The sequence below is a fragment of the Pan paniscus genome, chromosome 16, assembly GCF_029289425.2.
Source record: "Pan paniscus chromosome 16, NHGRI_mPanPan1-v2.0_pri, whole genome shotgun sequence".
Taxonomy (NCBI): domain Eukaryota; kingdom Metazoa; phylum Chordata; class Mammalia; order Primates; family Hominidae; genus Pan; species Pan paniscus.
In genome coordinates, this window is record NC_073265.2 from 89,377,100 (window position 1) to 89,395,704 (window position 18,605).

At 56.7% G+C, this 18,605-nt stretch overlaps 1 protein-coding gene across 1 annotated transcript in view; it reads right to left on the reverse strand.

Moving 5' to 3' along the window:
- LOC117975955 (uncharacterized) overlaps positions 1-18,605 on the reverse strand; it is a 32,590-nt gene extending 13,985 nt beyond the window's left edge. The window contains 2 exon segments of the mRNA XM_063596952.1: positions 17,072-17,437; positions 18,437-18,605. Of these exon segments, the coding sequence (XP_063453022.1) occupies positions 17,072-17,437; positions 18,437-18,605 (535 nt within the window).

The window sequence follows — 18,605 nt, forward strand, 5'->3', positions numbered from 1 at the left end:
TGCCGACTCCTCCAGGAGTGTCTTCTCGTTCCCACGCGAGTACAGGTTGGAGAGCAGCTCCGACAAAATGAACTCCTTGGTCTGCCTATTCTGTCGACTCCTCCCGGTGTGTCTTCTCGTTCCCACGCGAGTACAGGTTGGACAGAAGCTCCGAGAAGATGAACTCCTTGGTCTACCTGCTCTGCCGACTCCTCCAAGAGTGTCTTCTCGTTCCCACGCGACTACAGGTTGGACAGCAGCTCTGAGAAGCAGCATCTCGTCGCGCCACTGTGCCTGCTCTGCCGACTCCTCCACGAGTGTCTTCTGGTTCCCACGCGAGTGCAGGTTGGACAGCAGCTCTGAGAAGATGAACTCCTTGGTCTGCCTGCTCTGCTGACTCCTCCAGGAGTGTCTTCTCTTTCCCACGCGTGTACAGGTTGGACAGCAGCTCCGAGAAGATGAATTCCTTGGTCGGCCTGCTATGCCGACTCCTCCAGGAGTGTCTGCTCGTTACCAGGCGAGTACAGGTTGGACAGCAGCTCAGAGAAGATGAACTCCTTGGTCTGCCTGCTCTGCCGACTCCTCCACGAGTGTCTTCTGGTTCACACGCGAGTGCAGGTTGGACAGCAGCTCTGAGAAGATAAACTCCTTCGTCTGCCTGCTCTGCCGACTCCTCCAGGAGTGTCTGCTCATTCCCACGCGAGTACAGGTTGGACAGCAGCTCTGAGAAGATGAACTCCATGGTCTGCCTGCTCTGCCGACTCCTCCAGGAGCGTCTGCTCGTTCCCACGCGAGTACAGGTTGGACAGCAGCTCCGAGAAGATGAACTCCATGGTCTGCCTGCTCTGTCGACTCCTGCAGAGTGTCTACTCATTCCCACGCGAGTAAAGGTTGGACACCAGCTCCGAGAAGATGAACTCCTTGGTCTGCCTCCTCTGCCGACTCCTGCAGAGTGTCTACTCATTCCCACGCGAGTACAGGTTGGACAGCAGCTCCGAGAAGATGAACTCCTTGGTCTGCCTGCTCTGCCGACTCCTGCAGAGGGTCGACTCATTCCCACGCGAGTACAGGTTGGACAGCAGCTCGGAGAAGATGAACTCCTTGGTCTGCCTGCTCTGCCGACTCCTCCAGGAGTGTCTTCTCATTCCCACGCGAGTACAGGTTGGACAGCAGCTCCGAGAAGATGAAATCCTTGGTCTGCCTGCTCTGCCGACACCTCCAGGAGTGTCTTCTCAGTCCCACGCGAGTACAGGTTGGACAGCAGCTCCGAGAAGATGAAGTCCTTGGTCTGCCTGCTCTGCCGACTCCTCCAGGAGTGTCTTCTCGTTCCCACGCGAGTACAGGTTGGACAGCAGCGCTGAGAAGATGAAATCCTTGGTCTGCCTGCTCTGCCGACACCTCCACGAGTGTCTTCTGGTTCACACGCGAGTGCAGGTTGGACAGCAGCTCTGAGAAGATGAACTCCTTGGTCTGCCTGCTCTGCCGACTCCTCCAGGAGTGTCTTCTCGTTCCCACGCAAGTACAGGTTGGACAGCAGCTCTGAGAAGATGAACTGCTTGGTCTGCCTGCTCTGTCGACTCCTCCAGGAGTGTCTTCTCGTTCCCACGTGAGTACAGGTTGGACAGCAGCTCCAAGAAGATGAACTCCTTGGTCTGCCTGCTCTGCTGACTCCTCCAGGAGTGTCTGCTCGTTCCCACGCGAGTACAGGTTGGACAGCAGCTCCGAGAAGATGAACTCCTTGGTCCGCCTGCTTTGTCGACTCCTCCAGGAATGTCTTCTCGTTCCCACGCGAGTACAGTTTGGACAGCAGCTCCGAGAAGATGAACTCCTTGGTCTGCCTGCTCTGTCGACTCCTACAGGAGTGTCTTCTCGTTCCCACGCGAGTACAGGTTGGACAGCATCTCCGAGAAGATGAACTCCTTGGTCTGCCTGCTCTGTCGACTCCTCCAGGAGTGTCTTCTCGTTCGCACCCGAGTACAGGTTGGAAAGCAGCTCCGAGAAGATGAACTCCTTGGTCTGCCTGCTCTGCCGACTCCTGCAGAGTGTGTACTCATTCCCACGCGAGTACAGGTTGGACACCAGCTCCGAGAAGATGAACTCCTTGGTCTGCCTGCTCTGCCAACTCCTGCAGAGTGTCTACTCATTCCCACGCGAGTACAGGTTAGACAGCAGCTCTGAGAAGCAGCATCTCGTCGCGCCAGTGTGCCTGCTGTGCCGACTCCTCCAGGAGTGTCTTCTCATTCCCACGCGAGTACAGGTTGGACAGCAGCTCCGAGAAGATGAATTCCTCGGTCTGCCTGCTCTGCCGACTTCTCCAGGAGTGTCTGCTCGTTCCCACGCGAGCACAGGTTGGACAGCAGCGCTGAGAAGATGAACTCCTTGGTCTGCCTGCTCTGCCGACACCTCCATGAGTGTCTTGTGGTTCACACCCGAGTGCAGGTTGGACAGCAGCTCTGAGACGATGAACTCCGTGGTCTGCCTGCTCTGCCGACTCCTCCAGGAGTGTCTGCTTGTTCCCACGCGAGTACAGGTTGGACAGCAGCTCCGAGAAGATGAACTCCTTGGTCTGCCTGCTCTGCCGACTCCTCCAGGAGTGTCTGCTCGTTCCCACGTGAGTACAGGTTGGACAGCAGCTCCGAGAAGATGAATTCCTTGGTCGGCCTGCTCTGTCGACTCCTCCAGGAGTGTCTTCTCGTTCCCACGTGAGTACAGGTTGGACAGCAGCTCCGAGAAGATGAACTCCTAGGTCTGCCTGCTCTGCCGACACATCCATGAGTGTCTTGTGCTTCACACCCGAGTGCAGGTTGGACAGCAGCTCTGAGAAGATGAACTCCGTGGTCTGCCTGCTCTGCCGACTCCTCCAGGAGTGTCTGCTCGTTCCCACGCGAGTACAGGTTGGACAGCAGCTCCGAGAAGATGAACCCCTTGGTCTGCCTGCTCTGCCGACTCCTCCAGGAGTGTCTGCTCGTTCCCACGCGAGTACAGGTTGGACAGCAGCTCCGAGAAGATGAATTCCTTGGTCGGCCTGCTCTGTTGACTCCTCCAGGAGTGTCTTCTCGTTCCCACGTGAGTACAGGTTGGACAGCAGCTCTGAGAAGATGAACTCCTTGGTCTGCCTGCTCTGCCGACTCCTCCAGGAGTGTCTTCTCGTTCCCACGCGAGTACAGGTTGGACAGCAGCTCCGAGAAGATGAACTCCTTGGTCTGTCTGCTCTGTCGACTCCTCCAGGAGTGTCTTCTCGTTCCCACGTGAGTACAGGTTGCACAGCAGCTACGAGAAGATGAACTCCTTGGTCTGCCTGCTCTGCAGACTCCTCCACGAGTGTCTTCTGGTTCACACGAGAGTTCAGGTTGGACAGCAGCTCTGAGAAGATGAACTCCTTGGTCAGCCTCCTCTGCCGACTCCTCCAGGAGTGTCTGCTCGTTCCCACGCGAGTACAGGTTGGACAGCAGCTCTGAGAAGATGAACTCCTTGGTCTGCCTGCTCTGTCGGCTCCCACAGGAGTGTCTTCTCATTCCCACGCAAGTACAGGTTGCACAGCAGCTCCGAGAAGATGAAATCCTTGGTCTGCCCGCTCTGCCAACTCCTCCAGAGTGTCTACCCATTCCCACGCGAGTACAGGTTGGACAGCGGCTCCGAGAAGATGAACTCCTTGGTCTGCCTGCTCTGCCGACTCCTCCAGGAGTGTCTGCTCCTTCCCACGCGAGTACAGGTTGGACAGCACCTCTGAGAAGCAGCATCTCGTCGCGCCACTGTGCCTGCTCTGCCAACTCCTGCACGAGTGTCTTCTGGTTCCCACGTGAGTGCAGTTTGGACAGCAGCTCTGAGAAGATGAACTCCTTGGTCTGCCTGCTCTGCCCACTCCTCCAGGGGTGTCTGCTCGTTCCCACGCGAGTTCCGGTTGGACAGCAGCTCTGAGAAGATGAACTCCTTGGTCTGCCTGCTCTGTCAACTCCTCCAGGAGTGTCTTCTCGTTCCCACGCGAGTACAGGTTGGACAGCAGCTCCGAGAAGATGAACTCCTTGGTCTGCCTGCTGTGCCGACTCCTCCAGGAGTGTCTTCTCGTTCCCACGCGAGTACAGGTTGGAGAGCAGCTCCGACAAAATGAACTCCTTGGTCTGCCTATTCTGTCGACTCCTCCCGGTGTGTCTTCTCGTTCCCACGCGAGTACAGGTTGGACAGCAGCTCCGGGAAGATGAACTCCTTGGTCTGCCTGCTCTGTCGACTCCTCCAGGAGTGTCTTCTCGTTCCCACGCGAGTACAGGTTGGACAGCAGCTCTGAGAAGATGAACTCCTCGGTCTGCGTGCTCTGCCGACTCCTCCTGGAGTGTCTTCTCATTCCCACGCGAGTACAGATTGGACAGCAGCTCTGAGAAGATGAACTCCTTGGTCTGTCTGCTCTGTCGACTCCTCCAGGAGTGTCTTCTCGTTCCCACGTGAGTACAGGTTGCACAGCAGCTACGAGAAGATGAACTCCTTGGTCTGCCTGCTCTGCCGACTCCTGCAGAGTGTGTACTCATTCCCACGCGAGTACAGGTTGGACACCAGCTCCGAGAAGATGAACTCCTTGGTCTGCCTGCTCTGCCAACTCCTGCAGAGTGTCTACTCATTCCCACGCGAGTACAGGTTGGACAGCAGCTCTGAGAAGATGAACTACTTGGTCTGCCTGCTCTGCCGACTCCTCCAGGAGTGTCTGCTCTATCCCACGCGAGTACAGGTTGGACAGCAGTTCCGAGAAGATGAACTCCTTGGTCTGCCTGCTCTGCCGACTTCACAAGGAGTGTCTTCTCATTCCCACGCGTGTAAAGGTTGGACAGCAGCTCCGAGAAGATGAATTCCTTGGTCTGCCTGCTCTGCCGACTCCTCCAGGAGGGTCTGCTCGTTCCCACGGGAGTACAGGTTGGACAGCAGCGCTGAGAAGATGAACTCCTTGGTCTGCCTGCTCTGCCGACTCCTCCAGGAGTGTCTGCTCGTTCCCACGCGAGTACAGGTTGGACAGCAGCTCTGAGAAGATGAACTCCTTGGTCTGCCTGCTCTGCCGACTCCTCCAGGAGTGTCTTCTCGTTCCCATGCGAGTACAGGTGGGACAGCAGCTCTGAGAAGATGAACTCCTTGGTCTGCGTCCTCTGCTGACTCCTCCAGGAGTGTCTGCTCGTTCCCACGCGGGTACAGGTTGGACAGCAGCTCCGAGAAGATGAACTCCTTGGTCTGCCTGCTCTGCCGACTCCTGCAGAGTGTGTACTCATTCCCACGCGAGTACAGGTTGGACAGCAGCTCCGAGAAGATGAACTCCTTGGTCTGCCTGCTCTGCCGACTCCTCCAGGAGTGTCTGCTCGTTCCCACGCGAGTACAGGTTGGACAGGAGCGCTGAGAAGATGAAATCCTTGGTCTGCCTGCTCTGCCGACACCTTCACGAGTGTCTTCTGGTTCACATGCGAGTGCAGGTTGGACAGCAGCTCTGAGAAGATGAACTCCTAGGTCTGCCTGCTCTGCCGACCCCTCCAGGAGTGTCTGCTCGTTCCCCCGCGAGTACAGGTTGGACAGCAGCTCTGAGAAGATGAACTCCTTGGTCTGCCTGCTCTGTCGACTCCTCCAGGAGTGTCTTCTCATTCCCACGCGAGTATAGGTTGCACAGCATCTCCGAGAAGATGAACTCCTTGGTCTGCCTGCTCTGCCGACTCCTGCAGAGTGTGTACTCATTCCCACGCGAGTACAGGTTGGACACCAGCTCCGAGAAGATGAACTCCTTGGTCTGCCTGCTGTGCCGACTCCTCCAGGAGTGTCTTCTCATTCCCACGCGAGTACAGGTTGGACAGCAGCTCCGAGAAGATGAATTCCTTGATCTGCCTGCTCTGCTGACTCCTCCAGGAGTGTCTGCTCGTTCCCACGCGAGTACAGGTTGGACAGGAGCGCTGAGAAGATGAAATCCTTGGTCTGCCTGCTCTGCCGACACCTTCACGAGTGTCTTCTGGTTCACATGCGAGTGCAGGTTGGACAGCAGCTCTGAGAAGATGAACTCCTAGGTCTGCCTGCTCTGCCGACCCCTCCAGGAGTGTCTGCTCGTTCCCACGCGAGTACAGGTTGGATAGCAGCTCTGAGAAGATGAACTCCTTGGTCTGCCTGCTCTGCCGACTGCTCCAGGAGTGTCTTCTCGTTCCCACGCAAGTACAGGTTGGACAGCAGCTCCGAGAAGATGAACTGCTTGGTCTGCCTGCTCTGTCGACTCCTCCAGGATTGTCTTCTCGTTCCCACGGGAGTACAGGTTGGACAGCAGCTCCAAGAAGATGAACTGCTTGGTCTGCCTGCTCTGCCGACTCCTGCAGAGTGTCTACGCATTCCCACGCGAGTACAGGTTGGACAGCAGCTCTGAGAAGATGAACTCCTTGGTCTGCCTGCTCTGCCGACTCCTACAGGAGTGTCTTCTCATTCCCACGCGAGTACAGATTGGACAGCAGCTCTGAGAAGACGAACTCCTTGGTCTGCCTGCTCTGCCGACTCCTCCAAGAGTGTCTTCTCGTTCCCACGCTAGTACCGGTTGGACAGCAGCTCTGAGAAGCAGCATCTCGTCGTGCCACTGTGCCTGCTCTGCCGACTCCTCCAGGAGTGTCTTCTCATTCCCACGCGAGTACAGGTTGGACAGCAGCTCCGAGAAGATGAACTCCTTGGTCTGCCTGCTCTGCCGACTCCTCCAAGAGTGTCTTCTCGTTCCCACGCGAGTACAGGTTGTACAGCAGCTCTGAGAAGCAGCGTCTCGTCGTGCCACTGTGCCTGCTCTGCCGACTCCTCCAGGAGTGTCTTCTCATTCCCACGCGAGTACAGGTTGGACAGCAGCTCCGAGAAGATGAACTCCTTGGTCTGCCTGCTCTGCCGACTCCTCCAGGAGTGTCTGCTCGTTCCCACGCGAGTACAGGTTGGACAGCAGCGGTGAGAAGATGAACTCCTTGGTCTGCCTGCCCTGCCGACTCTTCCACGAGTGTCTTCTGGTTTACACGCGAGTGCAGGTGGGACAGCAGCTCCGAGAAGATGAACTCCTTGGTCTGCCTGCTCTGCCGACTCCTCCAGAAGTGTCTTCTCGTTCCCACGCGAGTGCAGGTTTCATAGCAGCTCTGAGAAGATGAAACCCTTGGTCTGCCTACTCTGCCGACTCCTCCAGGTGTGTCTTCTCATTCCCACGCGAGAACAGGTTGGACAGCAGCTCCGAGAAGATGAACTCCTTGGTCTGCCTGCTCTGCCGACTCCTGCAGAGTGTCTACTCATTCCCACGCGAGTACAGGTTGGACAGCAGCTCCGAGAAGATGAACTCCTTGGTCTGCCTGCTCTGCCGACTCCTGCAGAGTGTCGACTCATTCCCACGCGAGTTCAGGTTGGACAGCAGCTCGGAGAAGATGAACTCCTTGGTCTGCCTGCTCTGCCCACTCCTCCAGGAGTGTCTTCTCATTCCCACGCGAGTACAGGTTGGACAGCAGCTCCGAGAAGATGAAATCCTTGGTCTGCCTGCTATGCCGACTCCTCCAGGAGTGTCTTCTCAGTCCCACGCGAGTACAGGTTGGACAGCAGCTCCGAGAAGATGAAGTCCTTGGTCTGTCTGCTCTGCCGACTCCTCCAGGAGTGTCTTCCCGTTCCCACGCGAGTACAGGTTGGACAGCAGCGCTGAGAAGATGAAATCCTTGGTCTGCCTGCTCTGCCGACACCTCCACGAGTGTCTTCTGGTTCACACGCGAGTGCAGGTTGGACAGCAGCTCTGAGAAGATGAACTCCTTGGTCTGCCTGCTCTGCCGACTCCTCCAGGAGTGTCTGCTCGTTCCCACGCGAGTACAGGTTGGACAGCAGCTCTGAGAAGGTGAACTCCTTGGTCTGCCCGCTCTGCCGACTCCTCCAGGAGTGTCTTCTCGTTCCCACGCAAGTACAGGTTGGACAGCAGCTCTGAGAAGATGAACTGCTTGGTCTGCCTGCTCTGTCGACTCCTCCAGGAGTGTCTTCTCGTTCCCACGCAAGTACAGGTTGGACAGCAGCTCCAAGAAGATGAACTCCTTGGTCTGCCTGCTCTGCTGACTCCTCCAGGAGTGTCTGCTCGTTCCCACGCGAGTACAGGTTGGACAGCAGCTCCGAGAAGATGAACTCCTTGGTCCGCCTGCTTTGTCGACTCCTCCAGGAATGTCTTCTCGTTCCAACGCGAGTACAGTTTGGACAGCAGCTCCGAGAAGATGAACTCCTTGGTCTGCCTGCTCTGTCGACTCCTACAGGAGTGTCTTCTCGTTCCCACGCGAGTACAGGTTGGACAGCATCTCCGAGAAGATGAATTCCTTGGTCTGCCTGCTCTGTCGACTCCTCCAGGAGTGTCTTCTCGTTCCCACCCGAGTACAGGTTGGAAAGCAGCTCTGAGAAGATGAACTCCTTGGTCTGCCTGCTCTGCCGACTCCTGCAGAGTGTGTACTCATTCCCACTCGAGTACAGGTTGGACACCAGCTCCGAGAAGATGAACTCCTTGGTCTGCCTGCTCTGCCAACTCCTGCAGAGTGTCTACTCATTCCCACGCGAGTACAGGTTGGACAGCAGCTCTGAGAAGCAGCATCTCGTCGCGCCAGTGTGCCTGCTGTGCCGACTCCTCCAGGAGTGTCTTCTCATTCCCACGCGAGTACAGGTTGGACAGCAGCTCCGAGAAGATGAATTCCTTGGTCTGCCTGCTCTGCCGACTTCTCCAGGAGTGTCTGCTCGTTCCCACGCGAGCACAGGTTGGACAGCAGCGCTGAGAAGATGAACTCCTTGGTCTGCCTGCTCTGCCGACACCTCCATGAGTGTCTTGTGGTTCACACCCGAGTGCAGGTTGGACAGCAGCTCTGAGAAGATGAACTCCGTGGTCTGCCTGCTCTGCCGACTCCTCCAGGAGTGTCTGCTCGTTCCCACGCGAGTACAGGTTGGACAGCAGCTCCGAGAAGATGAACTCCTTGGTCTGCCTGCTCTGCCGACTCCTCCAGGAGTGTCTGCTCGTTCCCACGCGAGTACAGGTTGGACAGCAGCTCTGAGAAGGTGAACTCCTTGGTCTGCCCGCTCTGCCGACTCCTCCAGGTGTGTCTTCTCGTTCCCACGCAAGTACAGGTTGGACAGCAGCTCTGAGAAGATGAACTGCTTGGTCTGCCTGCTCTGTCGACTCCTCCAGGAGTGTCTTCTCGTTCCCACGCAAGTACAGGTTGGACAGCAGCTCCAAGAAGATGAACTCCTTGGTCTGCCTGCTCTGCTGACTCCTCCAGGAGTGTCTGCTCGTTCCCACGCGAGTACAGGTTGGACAGCAGCTCCGAGAAGATGAACTCCTTGGTCCGCCTGCTTTGTCGACTCCTCCAGGAATGTCTTCTCGTTCCAACGCGAGTACAGTTTGGACAGCAGCTCCGAGAAGATGAACTCCTTGGTCTGCCTGCTCTGTCGACTCCTACAGGAGTGTCTTCTCGTTCCCACGCGAGTACAGGTTGGACAGCATCTCCGAGAAGATGAACTCCTTGGTCTGCCTGCTCTGTCGACTCCTCCAGGAGTGTCTTCTCGTTCCCACCCGAGTACAGGTTGGAAAGCAGCTCTGAGAAGATGAACTCCTTGGTCTGCCTGCTCTGCCGACTCCTGCAGAGTGTGTACTCATTCCCACGCGAGTACAGGTTGGACACCAGCTCCGAGAAGATGAACTCCTTGGTCTGCCTGCTCTGCCAACTCCTGCAGAGTGTCTACTCATTCCCACGCGAGTACAGGTTGGACAGCAGCTCTGAGAAGCAGCATCTCGTCGCGCCAGTGTGCCTGCTGTGCCGACTCCTCCAGGAGTGTCTTCTCATTCCCACGCGAGTACAGGTTGGACAGCAGCTCCGAGAAGATGAATTCCTTGGTCTGCCTGCTCTGCCGACTTCTCCAGGAGTGTCTGCTCGTTCCCACGCGAGTACAGGTTGGACAGCAGCGCTGAGAAGATGAACTCCTTGGTCTGCCTGCTCTGCCGACACCTCCATGAGTGTCTTGTGGTTCACACCCGAGTGCAGGTTGGACAGCAGCTCTGAGAAGATGAACTCCGTGGTCTGCCTGCTCTGCCGACTCCTCCAGGAGTGTCTGCTCGTTCCCACGCGAGTACAGGTTGGACAGCAGCTCCGAGAAGATGAACTCCTTGGTCTGCCTGCTCTGCCGACTCCTCCAGGAGTGTCTGCTCGTTCCCACGTGAGTACAGGTTGGACAGCAGCTCCGAGAAGATGAATTCCTTGGTCGGCCTGCTCTGTCGACTCCTCCAGGAGTGTCTTCTCATTCCCACGTGAGTACAGGTTGGACAGCAGCTCCGAGAAGATGAACTCCTTGGTCTGCCTGCTCTGCCGACTCCTCCAGGAGTGTCTTCTCGTTCCCACGCGAGTACAGGTTGGACAGCAGCTCCGAGAAGATGAACTCCTTGATCTGTCTGCTCTGTCGACTCCTCCAGGATTGTCTTCTCGTTCCCACGCGAGTACAGGTTGGACAGCAGTTCCGAGAAGATGAACTCCTTGGTCTGCCTGCTCTGTAGACTCCTCCAGGAGTGTCTTCTCGTTCCCACGCGAGTACAGGTTGGACAGCAGCTCTGAGAAGATGAAATCTTCGGTCTGCCTGCTCTGCCGACTCCTCCAGGAGTGTCTTCTCATTCACACGCGAGTACAGGTTGGACAGCAGCTCCGAGAAGGTGAACTGCTTGGTCTGTCTGCTCTGTCGACTCCTCCAGGAGTGTCTTCTCATTCCCACGTGAGTACAGGTTGCACAGCAGCTACGAGAAGGTGAACTCCTTGGTCTGCCTGCTCTTCCGATTCCTGCAGAGTGTGTACTCATTCCCACGCGAGTACAGGTTGGACACCAGCTCCGAGAAGATGAGCTCCTTGGTCTGCCTGCTCTGCCAACTCCTGCAGAGTGTCTACTCATTCCCACGCGAGTACAGGTTGGACAGCAGCTCCGAGAAGATGAACTCCTTGGTCTGCCTGCTCTGCCGACTCCTGCAGAGTGTCTCCTCATTCCCACGCGAGTACAGGTTGGACAGCAGCTCTGAGAAGATGAACTACTTGGTCTGCCTGCTCTGCCGACTCCTCCAGGAGTGTCTGCTCTATCCCACGCGAGTACAGGTTGGACAGCAGCTCTGAGAAGATGAACTCCTTGGTCTGCCTGCTCTGCCGACTCCTCCACGAGTGTATTCTGGTTCCCACGCGAGTGCAGGTTGGACAGCAGCTCCGCGAAGATGAATTCCTTGGTCTTCCTGCTCTGCCAACTCCTCCAGGAGTGTCTGCTCGTTCCCACGTGAGTACAGGTTGGACAGCAGCTCTGAGAAGATGAAATCCTTGGTCTGCCTGCTCTGTCGACTCCTCCAGGAGTGTCTGCTCATTCCCACGTGAGTACAGGTTGGACAGCAGCTCCGAGAAGATGAATTCCTTGGTCGGCCTGCTCTGTCGACTCCTCCAGGAGTGTCTACTCGTTCCCACGCGAGTACAGTTTGGACAGCAGCTCCGAGAAGATGAACTGCTTGGTCTGCCTGCTCTGTCGACTCCTCCAGGAGTGTCTTCTCGTTCCCACGCGAGTACAGGTTGGACAGCAGCTCCGAGAAGATGAACTCCTTGGTCTGCCTGCTCTGTCGACTCCTCCAGGAGTGTCTTCTCGTTCTCACGCGAGTACAGGTTGCACAGCAGCTCCGAGAAGATGAACTCCTTGGTCTGCCTGCTCTGCCGACTCCTGCAGAGTGTGTACTCATTCCCACGCGAGTACAGGTTAGACACCAGCTCCGAGAAGATGGACTCCTTGGTCTGCCTGCTCTGCCGACTCCTCCAGGAGTGTCTTCTCATTCCCACGCGAGTACAGGTTGGATAGCAGCTCCGAGAAGATGAAATCCTTGGTCTGCCTGCTCTGCCGACTCCTCCAGGAGTGTCTTCTCATTCCCACGCGAGTACAAGTTGGACAGCAGCTCCCAGAAGATGAATTCCTTGGTCTGCCTGCTCTGCTGACTCCTCCAGGAGTGTCTGCTCGTTCCCACGCGAGTACAGGTTGGACAGGAGCGCTGAGAAGATGAAATCCTTGGTCTGCCTGCTCTGCCGACACCTTCACGAGTGTCTTCTGGTTCACACGCGAGTGCAGGTTGGACAGCAGCTCTGAGAAGATGAACTCCTTGGTCTGCCTGCTCTGCCGACCCCTCCAGGAGTGTCTGCTCGTTCCCACGCGAGTACAGGTTGGATAGCAGCTCTGAGAAGATGAACTCCTTGGTCTGCCTGCTCTGCCGACTCCTCCAGGAGTGTCTTCTCGTTCCCACGCGAGTACAGGTTGGACAGCAGCTCCAAGAAGATGAACTGCTTGGTCTGCCTGCTCTGCCGACTCCTGCAGAGTGTCTACGCATTCCCACGCGAGTACAGGTTGGACAGCAGCTCTGAGAAGACGAACTCCTTGGTCTGCCTGCTCTGCCGACTCCTCCAAGAGTGTCTTCTCGTTCCCACGCGAGTACCGGTTGGACAGCAGCTCTGAGAAGCAGCATCTCGTCGTGCCACTGTGCCTGCTCTGCCGACTCCTCCAGGAGTGTCTTCTCATTCCCACGCGAGTACAGGTTGGACAGCAGCTCCGAGAAGATGAACTCCTTGGTCTGCCTGCTCTGCCGACTCCTCCAAGTGTGTCTTCTCGTTCCCACGCGAGTACAGGTTGGACAGCAGCTCTGAGAAGCAGCATGTCGTCGTGCCACTCTGCCTGCTCTGCCGACTCCTCCAGGAGTGTCTTCTCATTCCCACGCGAGTACAGGTTGGACAGCAGCTCCGAGAAGATGAACTCCTTGGTCTGCCTGCTCTGCCGACTCCTCCAGGAGTGTCTGCTCGTTCCCACGCGAGTAAAGGTTGGACAGCAGCGGTGAGAAGATGAATTCCTTGGTCTGCCTGCCCTGCCGACTCCTCCACGAGTGTCTTCTGGTTCCCACGCGAGTGCAGGTTGGACAGCAGCTCTGAGAAGATGAACTCCTTGGTCTGCCTGCTCTGCCGACTCCTCCAGGAGTGTCTGCTCGTTCCCACGCGAGTACAGGTTGGACAACAGCTCTGAGAAGATGAACTCCTTGGTCTGCCTGCTCTGTCGACTCCTCCAGGAGTATCGTCTCGTTCCCACGCGAGTACAGGTTGGACAACAGCTCCGAGAAGATGAAATCCTCGGTCTTCCTGCTCTGTTGACTCCTCCAGGAGTGTCTTCTCGTTCCCACGCGAGTACAGGTTGGATAGCAGCTCGGAGAATATGAACTCCTTGGTCTGCCTGCTCTGCCGACTCCTGCAGAGTATCTACTCATTCCCACGGGAGTACAGGTTGGACACCAGCTCCGAGAAGATGAACTCCTTGGTCTGCCTGCTCTGCCGACTCCTGCAGAGTGTCTACGCATTCCCACGCGAGTACAGGTTGGACAGCAGCTCTGAGAAGATTATCTCCTTTGTCTGCCTGCTCTGCCGATTCCTCCAGGAGTGTGTACTCGATCCCACGCGAGTACAGGTTGGACAGCAGCTCCGAGAAAATGAACTCCTTGGTCTCCCTGCTATGCCGACTCCACCAGGAGTGTCTTCTCATTCCCACGTGTGTACAGGTTGGACAGCAGCTCTGAGAAGATGAACTCCTTGGTCTGCCTGCTCTGCCGACTCTTCCAGGAGTGTCTCCTGGTTCCCACGCAAGTGCAGATTTGACAGCAGCTCTGAGACGATGAACTCCTTGGTCTGCCTGCTCTGTCGACTCCTCCAGGAGTGTCTTCTCGTTCCCACGCGAGTACAGGTTGGACAGCAGCTCTGAGAAGATGAACTCCTTGGTCTGCCTGCTCTGTCAACTCCTCCAGGAGTGTCTTCTCATTACTACGCGAGTACAGGTTGGACAGCAGCTCCGAGAAGATGAACTCCTTGGTCTGCCTGCTCGGACGACGCCTCCAAGAGTGTCTTCTCGTTCCCACGCAAGTACAGGTTGGACAGCAGCTGAGAAGCAGCATCTCGTCGCGTCACTGTACCTGCTCTGCCGACTCCTCCAGGAGTGTCTTCTCATTCCCACGCGAGTACACGTTGCACAGTAGCTCCGAGAAGATGAACTCCTTGGTCTGCCTGCTCTGCCGACTCCTCCAGGAGTGTCTTCTCATTCCCACGCGAGTACAGGTTGGACAGCAGCTCTTAGAAGATGAACTCCTTGGTCTGCCTGCTCTGCCGACTCCTCCACGAGTGTCTTCTGGTTCCCACGCGAGTGCAGGTTGGACAGCAGTTCTGAGAAGATGAAGTCCTTGGTCTGCCTCCTCTGCCGACTCCTGCAGGAGTTTCTGCTCGTTCCCACGCGAGTACAGGTTGGACAGCAGCTCTGAGAAGATGAACTCCTTGGTCTGCCTGCTCTGCCGACTCCTCCACGAGTGTCTTATGGTTCCCACGTGAGTGCAGGTTGGACAGCAGCTCTGAGAAGATGAACTCCTTGGTCTGCCTGCTCTGTCGACTCCTCCAGGAGTGTCTTCTCGTTCCCACGCGAGTACAGGTTGGACAGCAGCTCCGAGAAGATGAACTCCTTGGTCTGCCTGCGCTGCCGACTCCTCCAGAGTGTCTACTCATTCTCACGCGAGTACAGGTTGGACAGCAGCTCCGAGATGATGAACTCCTTGGTCTGCCTGCTGTGCCGACTCCTCCAGAGTGTCTACTCCTTCCCACGCGAGTACAGGTTGGACAGAAGCTCCGAGAAGATGAACTCCTTGGTCTGCCTGCTCTGCCGACTCCTCCAGAGTGTCTACTCATTCCCACGCGAGTACAGGTTGGACAGCAGCTCCGAGATGATGAAATCCTTGGTCTGCCTGCTCTGCCAACTCCTCCAGAGTGTCTCGTCATTCCCACGCGAGTACAGGTTGGACAGCAGCTCCGAGATGATGAACTCCTTGGTCGGCCTGCTCTGCCGACTCCTCCAGGAGTGTCTTCTCATTCCCTCGCGAGTAGAGGTTGGACAGCACCTCTGAGAAGCAGCATCTCGTCGCGCCACTGTGCCTGCTCTGCCGACTCCTGCACGAGTGTCTTCTGGTTCCCACGCGAGTTCAGGTTGGACAGCAGCTCTGAGAAGATGAAATCCTTGGTCTGCGTGCTCTGCCGACTCCTCCAGGAGTGTCTGCTCGTTCCCACGCGAGTACAGGTTGGACAGCTGCTCCGAGAAGATGAACTCCTTGGTCTGCCAGCTCTGCCAACTCTTCCAGGAGTGTCCTCTCGTTCCCACGCGTGTACAGGTTGCACAGCAGCTCCGAGAAGATGAACGCCTTGGGCTCCCTGCTATGCCGACTCCTCCAGGAGTGTCGGCTCCTTCCCACGCGAGTACAGGTTGGACAGCAGCTCTGAGAAGATGAACTCCTTGGTCTGCCTGCTCTGCCGATTCTTCCACAAGTGTCTTCTGGTTCCCACGCGAGCGCAGTTTGGACAGCAGCTCTGAGAAGATGAACTCCTTGGTCTGCCTGCTCTGCCGACTCCTCCAGGAGTGTCTGCTCATTCCCACGCGAGTACAGGTTGGACAGCAGCTCCGAGAAGATGAACTCCTTGGTCTGCCTGCTCTGCCGACTCCGCCAGGAGTGTCTTCTCATTCCCACGCGAGTACAGGTTGGACAGCAGCTCTGAGAAGCAACATTTCGTCGCACCACTGTGACTGGTCTGCCGACTCCTGCACGAGTGTCTTCTGGTTCCCACGCGAGTTGAGTTTGGACAGCAGCTCTGAGAAGATGAATTCCTTGGTCTGCCTGATCTGCCGACTCTTCCAGGAGTGTCTGCTCGTTCCCACGCGAGTACAGGTTGGACACAAGCTCCGAGAAGATGAACTGCTTGGTCTGCCTGCTCTGCCGACTCCTCCAGGAGTGTCTTCTCGTTCCCACGCGAGTACAGGTTGGACAGCAGCTCCGAGAAGATGAACTCCTTGGTCTCCCTGCTATGCCGACTCCTCCAGGAGTGTCTGCTCCATCCCACGCGAGTACAGGTTGGACGGCATCTCTGAGAAGATGAACTCCTTGGTCTGCCTGCTCTGCCGACTCCTCCACGAGTGTCTCCTGGTTCCTACGCGAGTGTAGGTTGGACAGCAGCTCTGAGAAGATGAACTCCTTGGTCTGCCTGCTCTGCCGACTCCTCCAGGAGTGTCTGATCACTCCCACGCGAGTACAGGTTGGACAGCAGCTCTGAGAAGATGAACTCCTTGGTCTGCCTGCTCTGCCGACTCCTCCAGGAGTGTCTGATTACTCCCACGCGAGTACAGGTTGGACAGCAGCTCTGAGAAGATGAACTCCTTGGTCTGCCTGCTATGCCGACTCCTCCACGAGTGTCTTCTCATTCCCACACGAGTACAGGTTGGACAGCAGCTCTGAGACGCAGCATCTCATGGCGCCGCTGTGCCTGCTCTGCCGACTCCTCCACGAGTCTCTTCTGGTTCCCATGCGAGTGCAGGTTGGACAGTAGCTCTGAGAAGATGAACTCCTTGGTCTGTCTGCTCTGCCGACTCCTCCAGGAGTGTCTGCCCGTTCCCACGTGAGTACAGGTTGGACAGCAGCTCCGAGAAGATGAACTCCTTGGTCTGCCTGCTCTGCCAACTCCTCCAGGAGTGTCTTCTCATTCCCACGCGAGTACAGGTTGGACAGCAGCTCTGAGAAGATGAACTCCTTGGTCTGCCTGCTCTGCCGACTCCTCCAGGAGTGTCTGCTCGTTCCCACGCGAGTACAGGTTGGACAGCAGCTCTGAGAAGCAGCATCTCGTCGCGACGCTGTGCCTGCTCTGCCGACTCCTCCACGAGTGTCTTCTGGTTCCCCCGCGAGTGCAGGTTGGGCAGCAGCTCTGAGAAGATGAACTCCTTGGTCTGCCTGCTCTGCCGACTCCTCCAGGAGTGTCTGCTCATTCCCACGCGTGTACAGGTTGGACAGCAGCTCTGAGAAAATGAACTCCTGGGTCTGCCTGCTCTGCTGACTCCTCCAGGAGTGTCTGCTCGTTCCCACGCGAGTACAGTTTGGACAGCAGCTCTGAGAAGCAGCATCTCATTGCGCCGCTGTGCCTGCTCTGCCGACTCCTCCAGGAGTGTCTGCTGGTTCCCACGCGAGTACAGGTTGGACAGCAGCTCTGAGAAGATGAACTCTTTGGTCTGCCTGCTCTGCCGACTCCTCCAGGAGTGTCTGATCTCTCCCACGCGAGTACAGGTTGGACAGCAGCTCTGAGAAGATGAAATCCTTGGTCTGCCTGCTCTGCCGACTCCTCCAGGGGTGTCTGCTGGTTCCCACGCGAGTACAGGTTGGACAGCAGCTCTGAGAAGATGAACTCCTTGGTCTGCCTGCTCTGCCGACTCCTCCACGAGTGTCTTCTCATTCCCACGTGAGTACAGGTTGGACAGCAGCTCTGAGAAGCAGCATCTCGTCGCGCCGCTGTGCCTGCTCTGCCGACTCCTCCACGAGTGTCTTCTGGTTCCCACGCGAGTGCAGGTTGGACAGCAGCTCTGAGAAGATGAACTCCTTGGTCTGCCTGCTCTGCCGACTCCTCCAGGAGTGTCTGCTCGTTCCCACGTGAGTACAGGTTGGACAGCAGCTCCGAGAAGATGAACTCCTTGGTCTGCCTGCTCTGCCGACTCCTCCAGGAGTGTCTTCTCATTCCCACGCGAGTACAGGTTGGACAGCAGCTCTGAGAAGCAGCATCTCATCGCGCCGCTGTGCCTGCTCTGCCACCTCCTCCATGAGTGTCGTCTGGTTCCCACGTGAGTGCAGGTTGGACAGCAGCTCTGAGACGATGAACTCCTTTGTCTGAGAGTGGGCAAAGAAGGAAGGAGTTTGGGTCCTGATGCCTGTGCTGCCCTGGCCTCCCGCTGGCCCCTGCTGGGACTGTGTGCTGGAGTTGACGCCCTGAGTATGGCTTTTCACATTCGGCTTCTGCACAGCTTAAACTCAAATATCTGCCTCCCCATTTCCCTTTTCTCACTCAGATAGGGACACTGAGGTCCAGAGGAAAGGTCGCCTGTGCAAGTCACAGATCTGGGAGGGCACCCTGGACCTATCATGCTACCAGGACACCTGTCTACTCAGGTTTTTCATAATTTTTTTGGAGATAGGATCTTACTCTGTCCCTAGGCTGGAGTTTAGAGGGCAAGATCACTGCTCACTGCATCCTCAACCTCTTGGGCTCAAAGTGATCCTCTAATGTCAGCCTGTCGAGTAGCTAGGACTATAGGCATGTGCCACCACCAAGCCCAGCTATTTTTAAAATTTTTGTGTAGAGGCCAGGTCTCACTATATTGCCCAGGCTGGTCTCAAACTCCTGGGTTCAAGCTATCCTCCCGCCTTGGCCTCCCAAAGTGCTGGGATTACAGGCACGGACCACTGTCCTCAGTCCCATGTTATATTTCTATGAGACAGCTCTGGTCTGGACCATGCCTCCCTCCCTGGACCTGGTCCCATAGGGCTGGTCAGCATCTCCCCCAGGCCAACATGGCCACCTGCATCCCCAGTGCCACAGGAGCCGCCTACCCCCATGACGCGGTGCATGCACGTTGTAGATCATGATATGCATGATGGTCTTGGGCTTCGCACCAACCATGAGGTCCCACACAGTCTTGTTGACAATGGCCATGTAGGAGTCCACCAGGTTCTGGGTGGTTTCCATTTGCCACTCCAGCTGTGGGTCCATGGAGTGCAT